The 13,150-nt window shown below is 39.5% G+C and overlaps 1 protein-coding gene across 1 annotated transcript in view; it reads left to right on the top strand.

Moving 5' to 3' along the window:
- TCERG1L (transcription elongation regulator 1 like) overlaps positions 1-8,857 on the top strand; it is a 99,681-nt gene extending 90,824 nt beyond the window's left edge. The window contains exons 11-13 of the mRNA XM_076339247.1: positions 1,768-1,857; positions 5,028-5,146; positions 6,711-8,857. Of these exons, the coding sequence (XP_076195362.1) occupies positions 1,768-1,857; positions 5,028-5,146; positions 6,711-6,867 (366 nt within the window). The 3' untranslated portion in view covers positions 6,868-8,857. The remainder of the gene's footprint in view (positions 1-1,767; positions 1,858-5,027; positions 5,147-6,710) is intronic.
- Positions 8,858-13,150: the final 4,293 nt, after the last annotated feature.

Below are 13,150 nucleotides of genomic sequence, written 5' to 3'. Positions count from 1 at the left end.
ACAGACGTCCTTTCACTTCTAAACATACTGGTCAAACTCAATACGTTGAATTTTTGTGAGTTTTTTCCCTGTACTTTGCACTCTGGTTAAGAGCAGGAGTGGAGAACTGGAAACCCACGACAAGCTCAGATCTCTCTTCTCCTTTTTGTCTGTGGTGATACTGGGCCACAGAAGTCATTATTTATTCTGGGAAGAGATGCCACCCCCACCATCCCCAGTGCATGTGTTCCCTTGTTGAATGTCCCATAGTAGGGAAGAAGACCACAATGCATGCATCTCCACATGTTGGGAGATTAGTCAGAATATTAATATTTTATATGCGTTTGCAGAGCTCCAAAGTGAGTATCCTGAACAGCATATGACGTGTAGCTAGAATTAAATTATAAATATCAGTAGCCAACATTTATTTTAGGTGTATGTCTGCGGTATGTGAAATGTAATAATTACTAAACAAAAAATCATAAATGGGAATGATTACATGATAAATTAGCCTGAGCTTAACTAGCTTTGAGTTCAAACTGGTCTTTGTAGTGGGAGCAAAGCTGATGTTCAAGAGAGAGTATAAAAGACATCCTGAAAAAAAAGAATTCCTGCTGCTGGTCCTTCTGAAGGGGGGAAAACCCCAAACCTCAGGACTTCGCCACCTGCGTGGGCATGGAGGGTGAACCCCAAGCTGCGAGAAGACGACGTTTGGAGGAGGCAGCCCTGAACCACTGCGCATCTGGAAAGTTACCCTGAACCTCGACATTTCTGAGCTTCCAGTGCTAACCACTCTAAAAGGAAACCCAGTCCATTTAAACCCACTTTGCTTCATCAGAGCTTTCCTGTTTGAGTGTTAATTACTCTACTTTAATTATACTTCACATACTTAATTTTTTTAGTGAATTTACTCTTCTTTGTAATGAGATGGAGTGATTAGAATATTTTATGTTACTCCAGAGTTTTCTGTAACAAACTAATTAACAGTGATGTTGTATAAGGTACCGAAATCAGGCTGGGGATTTCAGTGCTATGCTCCCAGACTGCCATTTTGTAAAAGCCCCGGGCAAAGGGGACTGGGCAAGTGAGGGACCTGCTCAGATTCGTGGTGGTCCTTACAGCCCACTCACCGTAAAGAGGTTTTGATGAAGATGGAAGAACCTCTGTAGGAGCGTGATATTCTCATTTCATGTGGCTGCAGGAATGTGAGCGATGCACGAGGCTTGGGTGGACACCCAGGGTCCCACTCCGGAGAGCTGGATTCAGCAGAAAAGGGGAGAAGCCTCGAAATGGAGGAGATGTGACAGCCGTGCTGTTGGAGGGAAGCGGCACATTTGCTACAAAAACATGGTGCTTTGAAGATGTTCATTATTAGTTCTTCAGTGTGTGCATGCATTGACAGCCTCATTTGGGTTACAGTTTAAGTTTTGGAGAGGAGGGGAGTTAAAGCTGAGATAATTACTTAAATGGAAATTGATGCTTCTGTTGTACAAAGGGGATAATAAAATGGCATTTTCCTTTCTGCTACAGATTCTTTCCATCAAAAATGTGGAATAAGCGTCTCCCAGATACTCACTGAGATGTCCTAGAGGAAATCAATACTAATGGTGTGGGGGTGACCAGAGCATTGCCAGAAACAGATTAATATTCAACTTCCAACCACTCTGAGGCATCCTTTAGAGGGTTCATTAGCTTTCTGAACTACTCTTTTGCTTCACCTTGGAACATTTTCTTCTTTCACGTCCTTATTAAAATTCCTTAATGCAGCTGTGTTTGTGTACTTCACAGGTTTCAGCATTTTCTACATGGGAGAAAGAGTTACACAAAATAGTGTTTGATCCACGCTACCTTCTACTAAATTCAGAAGAACGTAAACAGGTGAGCATTACCTCCAGCGTAGCTTCTGATTGGCAGCAAACATCTCCCAAATTAACTGTAATAACAGAGTAATTATCTCGGTAGGATAAAAAGAATTACATAAAATTAAAATTTCTTTTTTGAGTTTTTCAGTGAGACTCATAATTTAGGCTCTGCTCATAAGAAAGTGCTGTCTCCTTTGAAAAGCAAGTGGTAACAAGTGAGTTTGCCCATAGAGACGAGCTACGGTCTCTTGGGTTGTAGAACAACTCCTACTGAGTCTGGGAAACTGGGCTGTAGGAAGGGAAATGGCCATAAGGTAATGTTTCCACTCTGAACTGTTTAAACACTGTAGAGAGACTACTTCATTTTTATTACTTAGAATATTTTCTAGGAGTCTGGCAGTATTTACTGCTATATTTTGCAATAACTAAACTTGCTAGACATAAATGGATAGAGCACTGTGGCTATGCTGGTATCTGTTTGAATGGGTTTAGTTTTTCTGGCAAGCTGCAAAGGGAAGTGGACTTTTTGCTGCCTTGTTTATTTGGGCATTAATTATCACTAGGGACCTAAAAGGACTTGAGGGCTGCAGATTAGTCTAGAAAATTTAGGAGAGATGCAGGGATGTTGCAGAGAAGGTGAATGCTTCCATTCTGTAGTTATTTCTCTTCTTTACCAGTCTTTTGTCATCCTGGAGAAGGAAGAATTTTGAATATGGAATTGTCCATTTTTTAAATAAACACAATGAAAAATGTACTTATTCCTGTTCCATTGCAGTGGGGCCCATATTGTCTTGTGATTCTCCAGAGAGCTTCCTGTAGGTATTTACTGAGGGACTGAGCACATACATCTTCATTTACTCTCTTTCCAATATTTTCTTTCCTAAGAAAAAAAGTGAAATAAAATAATAAGGAAATATGGGAATAAAGATATAAAAGAAACTGCTAGACAAGAGACTAAGCGGGGAATTTTGTGTTTATTTCAGGGAATCAGCGAGGGCAAAACCTAGACCTTGATGAGTTAATCAAGATATATTACTTTTTTCATTTTATTAACCTTGGAGATGATATAATAAAAATACATCACGAATACACAAAATATAATGTGCTTGAAGCACTGCTGAGGGGGACCTCGTTTGTGGGGTATATTTAAGGAAAGGGTTATGAAAAGCGAGTAGCTGGCAGTCCTGTAGGTAGAAACCTGTAGTCAGGTAGAGGTTGGCTCTGAGAGTGACAGTAATTTGGGCTGAGAGCTAAGGTGGAAGAGGGTGATCGTCAGTTGCTCTTCTGCAAAACAGGGTTAAAAAACCAGTAAGCTTGGGAGCGCATGCCAGGTCTGTAATACATTTTAGCTACTAAGCTTGAAGTTAAGATTTCTAGATGTTCATTATGAGTAGTGCCATTTAATTAGACCCTGTTTTCCTCCAAGAAGTAGTTTAAGAAGAAAGTTAGACTCGGACAAGAGTAGATGCCTGATTTAATGAAAGTACTTCTTGAAGTGCAACTCATTAGTGGAAGACATTATTTAGGTTTATGGAAACATTTACCTTCACGGATGCTGGCTGTGTGGCCTGAATAGCGAGCGTCTGAGTACTTTTTAAATTATGCAAATGAATTTACATTGGAGGGGGTTAGAGATGAAAAGTGGCTCACAATGAAAGTAAAGAATGAATGAAGGAATGAAGGAATGAATGAGTGCTGGAGCATGGCTGGCTGTACTGCAGTTTTCTGCTTTCCATGGTCAGGCGGATAGGTTGGAAAGGGCAGGGAAAGCATTTTGACTGTGATGTGCAAGCGTTTGAGGGAACTTCCTCTTGACTTGAACTTGTGTTGAGGTGAGTTTGACTTCCAGGAGTGCAAGCTCTGCTGTCGGTGGGTGTCCTTACACAGCCCGAGGAACATAACGATCTGTATTGAACATCTGCGGTTTGCTCCGCTTACTTACCGATATTTTCCAAGGGATTATTAACAGCTGAAAGATGCTACTATGTTTAAGCAAGGAACAGTGAAGGGTAAAGGAACAACTGTATTAAAATAATGAGCTATCTGTTAATTTTGATTTATTACCTTCATAATAGCTTCACTGATACGAAAAAGGCAAGTAATAACAGTGTCACCTACTTTATTTGTTCCATTTTTTCCATCTCCTCTTACAATCAACTTATGCAATTGCATACGGTATAATATATTAGATTTCCTAGGTTTTTCATAGTACTTCTTTCATGGCCATTTTTTGTTGTTTACTTTTCCAGTGCTATTTCTTCCCTTTTCCACATACCGTACTAAATACCAGTTGTAATTTGGTTACCTCAGCTTTCATAAAATGTAGATTTGCAGCTGTGCATCTTCATGGCTGATGAGAAAGCAACTGTGGTAGTAACCATACTAATCATATTTAATGTATGTAATTTGTGGTGAAAAGGATGGTGAGTATGGAAAGTTAATAGCATTTTGAGGAGTAGCTCCTTTTATTCAACAACTTAGCGTGCCACGCTTTTCAGAGTGTGAAACCAGTTGGGCCAGATTTTTGGTATTAAAAATGTGATTAAAGCCGTTGGCAGAATTTTGTGACATAGTAAACTCCTTAACTCCTTTTCAAGACACCAAAAATCCTGATGCTGAGCACCCTGCTGCATATTTAGCTACCAAATACTGTTAAAGGAAGGTAGCCGACCTTTCCAAACACATTAAAGCTTTTGGGTGTATGTGTACAGAGGATCATGTGTAAACTTGTGGTTTTTGACAACTGATTTGAAAGGTCTTCAGGCTTTTTGGGGGGTAACCTACAGAATATTGATGTTTAGCGTTACAGACATTTTCAGGAATTCTAGCAAGTTGGGAAAGGTGCGAGATCCAAACTAAATGACTGCAATCCGTTGTACAGATGCACAAAAATAATGCTATAGGCATGAAAATGCGAGCAAGACACTAAAGTCAGGAAATTTTGATTTATGTTGCACTTGATGTTTGAATGAAGATGTTATCTGTCCAAATTATACCTTTTTCCAGCTACTTATTTTGTGAGAACATGATCAGTGCCGCATGAAACAGATTCAGCTGCATGCGAGTCAGCCTACACTGAGGGAGATAAGAACTGTAGGTCATGAGATTGACAGCCCTTTGGTCAAGCATAAATACCATAAAGGCTTTGTTAATAAATACTGTATCTTGTTTCCCTTTCTTGGAAAGATATTTGAACAGTTTGTCAAGACCAGGATCAGAGAAGAGTACAAAGAAAAGAAAAATAAATTGTTGTTAGCCAAAGAAGAATTTAAAAAGCTCCTTGAAGAATCCAAGTTATCGCCAAGGTATGGCATTGCCTTATGAAGATTTGTTAAGATAAGCTTTCTCGTTTAGCTTGTGCTTATCAGCGCCGGAACGCTGTAACACTGAACATACTCTTTATAGCAAGCTTGTACATCTAGTGTTAGAATGCTGTGTTGATATTTCTTCCCTAATATTTTACGATATTTTGTTATATTACTGGGAAAGGGAACATACTGTCTCTCTCTCTCTTCCTTTCTGTCTTTCTCATCCAGAATGTGCAATATTTTGCATAACACATTTATTTTATATGCATATATAGTATAATTATAGAACACACACATATACATATTAGCTATATAAAATTAGTACCTGAATGTTAAATCTCATTTAGGCCTACAGGTGTAACTGGTGAAAAAACGTATTTAGGTTTGTTTTTTGATGGAAGAGAAACATGATTTAACAAAGTTAGTATTAATGCCATATCACTAAATTAAAATAAAGCATGCAATGCAATAACTTATTTTGATTTTTAAGTAATGGATCCAAACCTGCGCAGTAGCGAGTGCAGTGCTTTAGGATAGCACTTGCTCATTTGTAAGTTACATGAAAATAAAGAGGTTTGTATGTTGTAAGTCTGGTTAAATTGTCGAAACTAAGAAATTACAGTTTTCTCTACTAAAATATGCAGGTAATTGTACAGCACTACCTGCCTAGACACGTAGATACAAACAACACATCAGGCTCTATGGAAGTAATAATTATGAGAAGTTTTTTTACCACAAAACTGAGAATATTCTGGGCTAACGCAGCAGCTAAATGCTGGTTCCGGCATTTGTTTTTTTCATGTTTTCATGAAAACATTCCATGTTTTCAGCCTGCAAGGGCAAAATCGTGCTGGCCTACAGGACAGAGAACATTTTACCGGTTAATGTTTTTGTTGAGCTAACTGTGAGACCACAGCATCAAAGAAACTCATCTACCTGCAGTAGTCTCTGGCTTGATTTTAATATGCAATCAAATGCCATGTTTGTATTGGAAAATGCTGGACCTGACAATGAAATGCTCAGGCAAAGCTGCCGGTGGATTTCAATTGCATTGTGTCCATCACTCAAAGTTACAATTAATTTTTTGCTATTTTTAGAAAAGATCAAACTAGCGTGGTATTTCATCAGGTGTCGTGTACTACTGACAGTCAAAGTGCATTTGTTTGCAATTAGACATGGGTGTGGTCTTCTGCTCTATTATAGGCTAATTATTGAAATACTAGCCATAAGTAGCAGCAGGCATAGATTAAAGCTGCAGTAACCTGTGCTGCAGCAAGTACTGTGTTAATGATTCAAAATTGTCCTGTCAGCTATCACCCAGATTTTTCTAAAACAAAAAATGGAAGTTAACTATTGCGAGCTGATCTGTGAGTCCAAAGCCTGGGCAGTTCTGGCATGGTCTCGCCTCCCTCGTCCAGGGGGTTACCTTCATGTTCTTGTCAAATATTTCCCAGAACACCCATTTTTAGTGTCTGTGTGAAAAGTGAAGTGAGATCCAGGTCAAAGACTCTGAGTGTGGATTGACAAAGTCACAGCTTTAAAATGTCTCTCTTTTCTGCAGAACAACATTCAAAGAATTTGCAGAGAAGTACGGAAGAGATCAGCGGTTTCGCCTTGTTCAGAAGAAGAAGGACCAAGAGCATTTTTTCAATCAGTTCATGCTTATTCTTAAAAAGAGGGACAAAGAAAACAGGATAAGGCTACGTAAAATGAGATAAAAACTCCTGAAACTGGCAATAAATACACAAGTCCATGCTGTGACTGCAGTAAGAAATTCAAATGAAGGCTAAAGCATTCGGGGTTAAACTTGCAACAGCTTGATGAGGAAGCGGATGTCCCTGAGAAAAACTTTCTCTAAACGGAGTTTATTGAACATATATTGAATTTGTGAAGGCTGTTCTGCAGGAATCTGAAGGATATTTTGTTCTCAAAGAATTAATGTTTCATATTGAAGCTCTCTTTTGTACAACATCCAGAGTTTGATGTATTTCTAATTGCCATGATTTGTCAATCCCTTAATTGTTTTAATTATGCAAATTACTTGTAATATACACAAATTATGAATCCAATGCAGATTTGTAATTAAGCAGAAGCAGATGCCATCCATAACAATCTCAAGATATTTTCATCATTTAGGGGAATTATCTAAAGCAATCTTTTGGCAACTTTATGTGTTAACATAAAGTGTTTAAAGGTACGGTGGTATGCAGGAATTCATTACCTGGTGTTCTTACGTCTCTGTCCAGTTCTATGAGTAGTAGTAATAAGGTATTAATTGTTAATCTTAGTGAAGAGTGTGAAAATCTTGGCATATGTTCCATAGGAAAACTCTTAAGTTTCAGAAATTGCTTTCTACTTACCGTGAATGGTGCTTTCAGGCACACAGGTGATAGCAACGCTTCTCCGTCAAAGTTCCTAAAAGAAGTTATTTTGTAAAACCATCACAGTATGATTTGAATTATGTTACTGTATGTGAAAAGTCTGCATGAGATTTTTCTCATCATATTTGTATAAATAAATATTTAACTTTTTTAATTAATAAATATTTTAAGCCAATTTTCAGGGGGGTTTAAGTTTCTAAACTTTTTGAAAAATTGGGTAAAATAATGCAGGTCTCATGGTTTTTACTTGAGAGATAGAAAACCAGAGAGAGTCCCTACCACTCATGATTTGTATGCAAATTCCACTAATATCACTTGGAGTTCTGAGCATATTGAGAGCAAAATAGTCACTGACTACGAAGGTAGGATATCATGGCTAGAGTAAATCAGCACAGCTCTGCTGAACATCAGTATGTCCCTTCCTTTATGCTGCAGGAAAGACACTCTTTTGTCTGTGATCATAATCATTTTCTCAGTTGACTTAATTTTTAAGTTATTACTCATTAGATTTATAGATTTCTATTTGCTAGGAGTGATGTTGATATTTTCTTCAACTAATGGTAATTTTTCTTTAGATGTGTGCTGGATATTTTTTATAATCAAGGAAATGAAGGGTATTTTCTAATGCTTTGGAAAAATGAACTCAGAATAATTCAAAGAAGAGTACATAACGTAAGATGTGTTTTAGAAAGTGTGTAGAGCTTCAAACTTCTACATGAAAAAAGTTGTCATTTATTTCTATGAGAGCAAGATCTGACCCAAAGTTGCTGTTGGTGTGAGTGAGGAAACGTTGCTGTGTCGGCATTATCAGGTTAAACAGATGCTGCCAGTTTTTCTCACCTCTGCAAGTGAGGGTTATACTGCAGGACCGAGCGAGCTGGAGTGCGAGCTGGTAGATGTGATTTGATTTTACGTGGCTTGTGAGACTTGTGATAGCTACTCACTCACAACTTTATTTAACAATTATTTTTACATCTCTGGAAGAGCCTGGTTTGTTCCCACCCCTGTGTGACTCAGGAGTCCTGCATGAATTACGTAGAGACAAATGCTGTTCACTTGTATGTGTGGTAGGACTAGGCAGCAGTGACCCAGAAAAAAGATGTAGGTCTTTCAGTAGACCTGAAGACAGACTTCATAGGGGTTTTCATAAGGTTTTGCAAATTTTCCTGTTAAAAAAAAAAAAAGGTGCAGAAAAGCAGTGAGATCTTGCTTTTATGACTGAAAGCTCTTCTGTTTCGGTGGCTTGTACCCCTTGTGTTGTTTTAAATGTATGTGCATATTTAGACCCTATACTGCCATCCCTTATTTCAAATATGAATAAAATGGGGGATTAATATTTTGGGGATTCTTCTTGATTTTAGCATTTTCTGACAATGTCAGAAATCCTCGTCACGATGTAAGTATGATAGTGAATGAATAATCTGATTTTCTTGTGAAATTCTGAAACAAAAGAAGTGATCAGTGCCGGTGGTGATCCGTATTTGTTAGAAGTTCGGCTCTGTTTTCTTTATTTAAAATGGAGGAATATTAAAATAAACACAACTAGCCCTGTGACACAACAGAAGGAAATGTGTATATTAAGGTACATTATAGTGCAAAATACTGATAGTCACCGAGGTAAAATACGTTCAGAGAAGCGCTTCAAGATTGTGGAAGAGTGTGATCTCATCCCAAATAATATTTTTATGGCATATTAATTTCTCAATGCCCTTAACAAATCCTAATCTCACTTCAGGTGCCTCAAATTAAAACATTCTCTTCTCTTGTTATTAATACGTAAGAAAAATGACTTTGTTGGGAGTGACTGCTTTTCATTGTTCATCAGAAGTCTCCTCAGATGATGGCAGAGCCCATCCTCCACGTTACCTTCTCCTATTCTTATATAGAAATACTTTTGCTGAGCTGAAAGAGAAACCTGGATAACAGTAAGAAGCACCACCACCACCATTTTAGATTTTAACTTAAATCACAGAGCACCTTGTTAAGGTTGCCCTATTTATTCCTTTTGGCTATAGGTGGTAGTGGAGATGCTGTTCCTTGTCCGGCTTTGATTCCTCACCTGCCTTGCAAGCATGGAGGGCAGATACAGCGCAGCCGGTCCTGGGGTGGGTGCAAGCGAGACACCCCCATGCTCATAGGGGTGTACTTCTGCCGAAAGCAGGAGCGTCTGTTCTTGGAGCCAGGCCTTTAGAAAATTAAACAGCTTTTGTGTATCCTGTATATAATGCAGAAAACTCCAAGGAGTTGAGGGGAACCATTACATCCCCTTTATTTACGTACCACTTTCACCATGTATAAGAATTGTCAAAATATACGCATTAGCATTGTGAATATAAATGAATTAGCATTCATGTCTAATATGTCAAAGAAAAAACACCTATCACAATTTTTTAGTCCAGTCTAAGATTAATATAGCTGCATTTTGCTTTACCAAGTTATCCTTTGGATTGGTATAGTATGTAGCACATAATAGCCATTAATATTCTCATTCTAATTATTATTGTTTATAGTCATATTACTTTAATAAAATATAACTAGTCTACAGTCAGGAAGGCCTTGAAGGTTGCAAGTGCCTTTGATGGGTCCAAAAGCTCGGCATACAGACTGGCTCCAGGTCCGTCCATTTGTCCTGCAGATGGTCGAGTGAGGCTGTTTTTGTCAAGGTTAGAGGTGAGGTTGGTCTGGCCTCCAAGCAGTGAAAAATGAGGCTATCATCCCTGATGCCAAATCCAGCAACTCTTAAAGAAAAAGGAGGCCTGATGCTTGGTTTGGTTGTGTTTCCCCAGGGAACACCTGAGTGGTGCCACCAGGGAGGTGCAGGAGCCCTCTGCACCGTTTCAGTCTGTCACTGGGGATAACTTCATGGCTGATTTGGAAATCACACAAGAATGATGGCTACAAATGTGTGACCATCATACATTAACAGCATATAGTGGGTGCCAGGAAACTATAGCTATATAAGTCCAGGGGACATCACCTATGGAGTCATACATAATACCCCAGCGCCATTGCAGAGCACTGCCTGTATGTTGGGTACAGCTTTGGAGGCAGCATTGATCCACACAGCTCGCTTACAGAGCACACACACAGCTTTGAGCCTCTTCAGGAAACTCTGAAAAGCGCTAGGCTCCATTAAATGGTCAGAGATGGTTATTTTTCTCAGGAAATAAGATTTTTCCAGTATTAGTTATTTCTTTTCTGCAATATATCTTAAGTTTTCATATGCTGGGATGCACACCTCAAAGTGTCTTAGCCAAGATACAGTAAGGACAGACAAACAGGCCAGCCTACCATTGCATCATTGGCAAGACCTCATCGAAAATACTTTTGAATGGAGCTCACCTGTGTGAGGTGATGCGGAGGCAGCTGGACCAGGGGAGCACAGCCCCCATCACTAGAGGACACCAAGGAGGAGAGGAGGTGCTCATGTAAGAGAAGACTAAAAAAAAACCTAAAAGCCTCAGACTTTGTTTGGCCAGTGCAGTTAAGTCTAGAAAGGGAGATCATTATTCTGCACGATCATGCTAGGAGGTGGTAGCATAGCGAGAGGTGATGTTTACCAAACCTGAACAACTCCACAAGAACAAATTGGAGTAAACAGATTTTCGTGAGTTAGGAGTTAATTTTCAGGACTCTCTTTTTACCTTCTAACATGAGGGCACTCTTCCTTTTACCTGGGTAACCAAGAGGAAAATCTAATTATTCCTGACTTGAGTAACCCATTGAATTTTTTTCTAGGGTGGTTTCAAGGGCATAGCACTCTGGGTGGATTGTGACTAGATTGTTCAAATTATTTTGTTACAAATTTTGTTCATCTTCAGCTCTCCAGGAATCCCATGTTTCCTAATACCTGTCACATTAAAACAAGTGAAATCCATCTCTTAAGTCCTGGGCTCACCAGGATCACCTGAGGGGGATTCATTTATCCCAGGTCACTGCCCCTGATGCAGGGGTGGGAGGCTGCTGGGCGTCATACTCCCTCCCATCTTCCCTGACCCAACACAGTTTTTCTAACCCTGGTCTATTTACAACAACCTGATCACCTCTGAGCCCCTGTACCAAAGGTTCTCCAACTCACACATGGGGGATTTTTGACAAGAAACACTCACACTAAACACCCAGCCTTTCACAGCTATGTGCATCTGTTAAACTGGAGGTAAGTACCGAGCCTGATCCCATGAAGGCTTACATTTACCTGCAGCCATTTCTCAGCTTCTGGGCTCAGGTGAGTCCAACCTGCCCTGCCCTGGTCACAGACCCATCTAGGGATCACCAGGGCCAGGGCTGGGCAAGAGAAGCTGACTTGGGGTTCCTGGTGTGGGTGTGCTGGGCCCGATTCTCCTGAGGCTGTGATAAGCAGTGATGGTCTGGTTGTTGAAAGTAGAAAAAGGTCAAATTATACTGGATTTCTGAAAATTAAAAAGAAAAAAATAGGGGTGTGTGTGTTTGAGAGGCTTTCCTTTTTTTTTTTTTTTTTAAAGTTAGAAAACAAAAATTCTAGAACGACCCTAAGTGGTCCTGAAGGAGCCAATAAAACTGCGTAAGAGCCTTGAATTTGCTATTTCTACAGGGGGAAAAAAAGGAAAAATAGCTAAAACAGAATCTTCAACAAGATTTTTAATAAGTGTAGTCTTTCTTTGTCATAAGAGGAAAAAAACCTTTGCTATGTTTGAAAGTACCAAGAAAATGAAATGGAATCAGCAGCAGAGTCCAAGCCTGCTGTAGCAGCGAGGAACCGATCTAAAAATGAGTTTGGGAATGTGGGCAGCAAGAATGAGCTAAAACACCTTCAGAAAGAAGTTGCTAGTGTTGGTGAAACTTTCAGCATATTGAATCTCTTAGGACCAGAAAATCTTTTATCAAAATGAAAAGACTTTGATCCTATAGCATTTGTTCAACACTGCTGTATTTCTGTAAACCAGATCCTGGTCTGCTTTGTTGAAAGAGTTATGGAAATTAAACTTGAAATATTTGAGGGTTAAAAAGACCCAATACCCTGTTCCTCTAACCCATTCCCTGTGTCCAGGAGCCTCAGCTGTGTATAATCCCTCCTCACAGGCATTTGGCTATTTTGGTTCTCTAAACCTGCAGAAACAGAGATTTCAGAGATCCCCAGGTGATTCATTCCCCATTCTCACTGCTCTTGGCAGGAAGGGTTTTCCCCTTCCGACATGAACTTCTTTCATTGCAATTAAAGTCCATTATGTCTTGACCTGCATGGGCATGGAAAGCAATGTATATACTTTTTATTTTGCCTAGAAACTTGGTACATTTGAAACACTTGACTCTCTTGTCTGAGCAACACCCAGTCTTGGCATGGGACAAGGAAACGGGCTAGATCACGCCTTGGAGCTCCTCCTGCTCCTGCCCTGCCATCTGCTCACACAGTGATGGTTGTTTAGGAACTGGTTTTGTTGCTTCTCGTTGGAGTCTCCAGTTGCTCTGTGTCTTCCTTTGGTTGCTCCATGATTTCCTGTCTGTGATGGACTTGGTGTTCTTTTGCTCAGGCAAGTGCCTTGGGGTTTTTGGATATCTGCTTGTCCTGGTTTCGGCTGTGATAGAGTTAATTTTCTTCCTAGCAGCTGGTACAGTGCTGTGTTTTGGATTTAGGTTGAGAATA

The sequence above is a fragment of the Aptenodytes patagonicus genome, chromosome 5, assembly GCF_965638725.1.
Source record: "Aptenodytes patagonicus chromosome 5, bAptPat1.pri.cur, whole genome shotgun sequence".
Classification (NCBI taxonomy): Eukaryota; Metazoa; Chordata; class Aves; order Sphenisciformes; family Spheniscidae; genus Aptenodytes; species Aptenodytes patagonicus.
The sequence above is the reverse complement of the archived record's forward strand: the minus strand, read 5'-3'. Positions and strand labels throughout refer to the sequence as shown.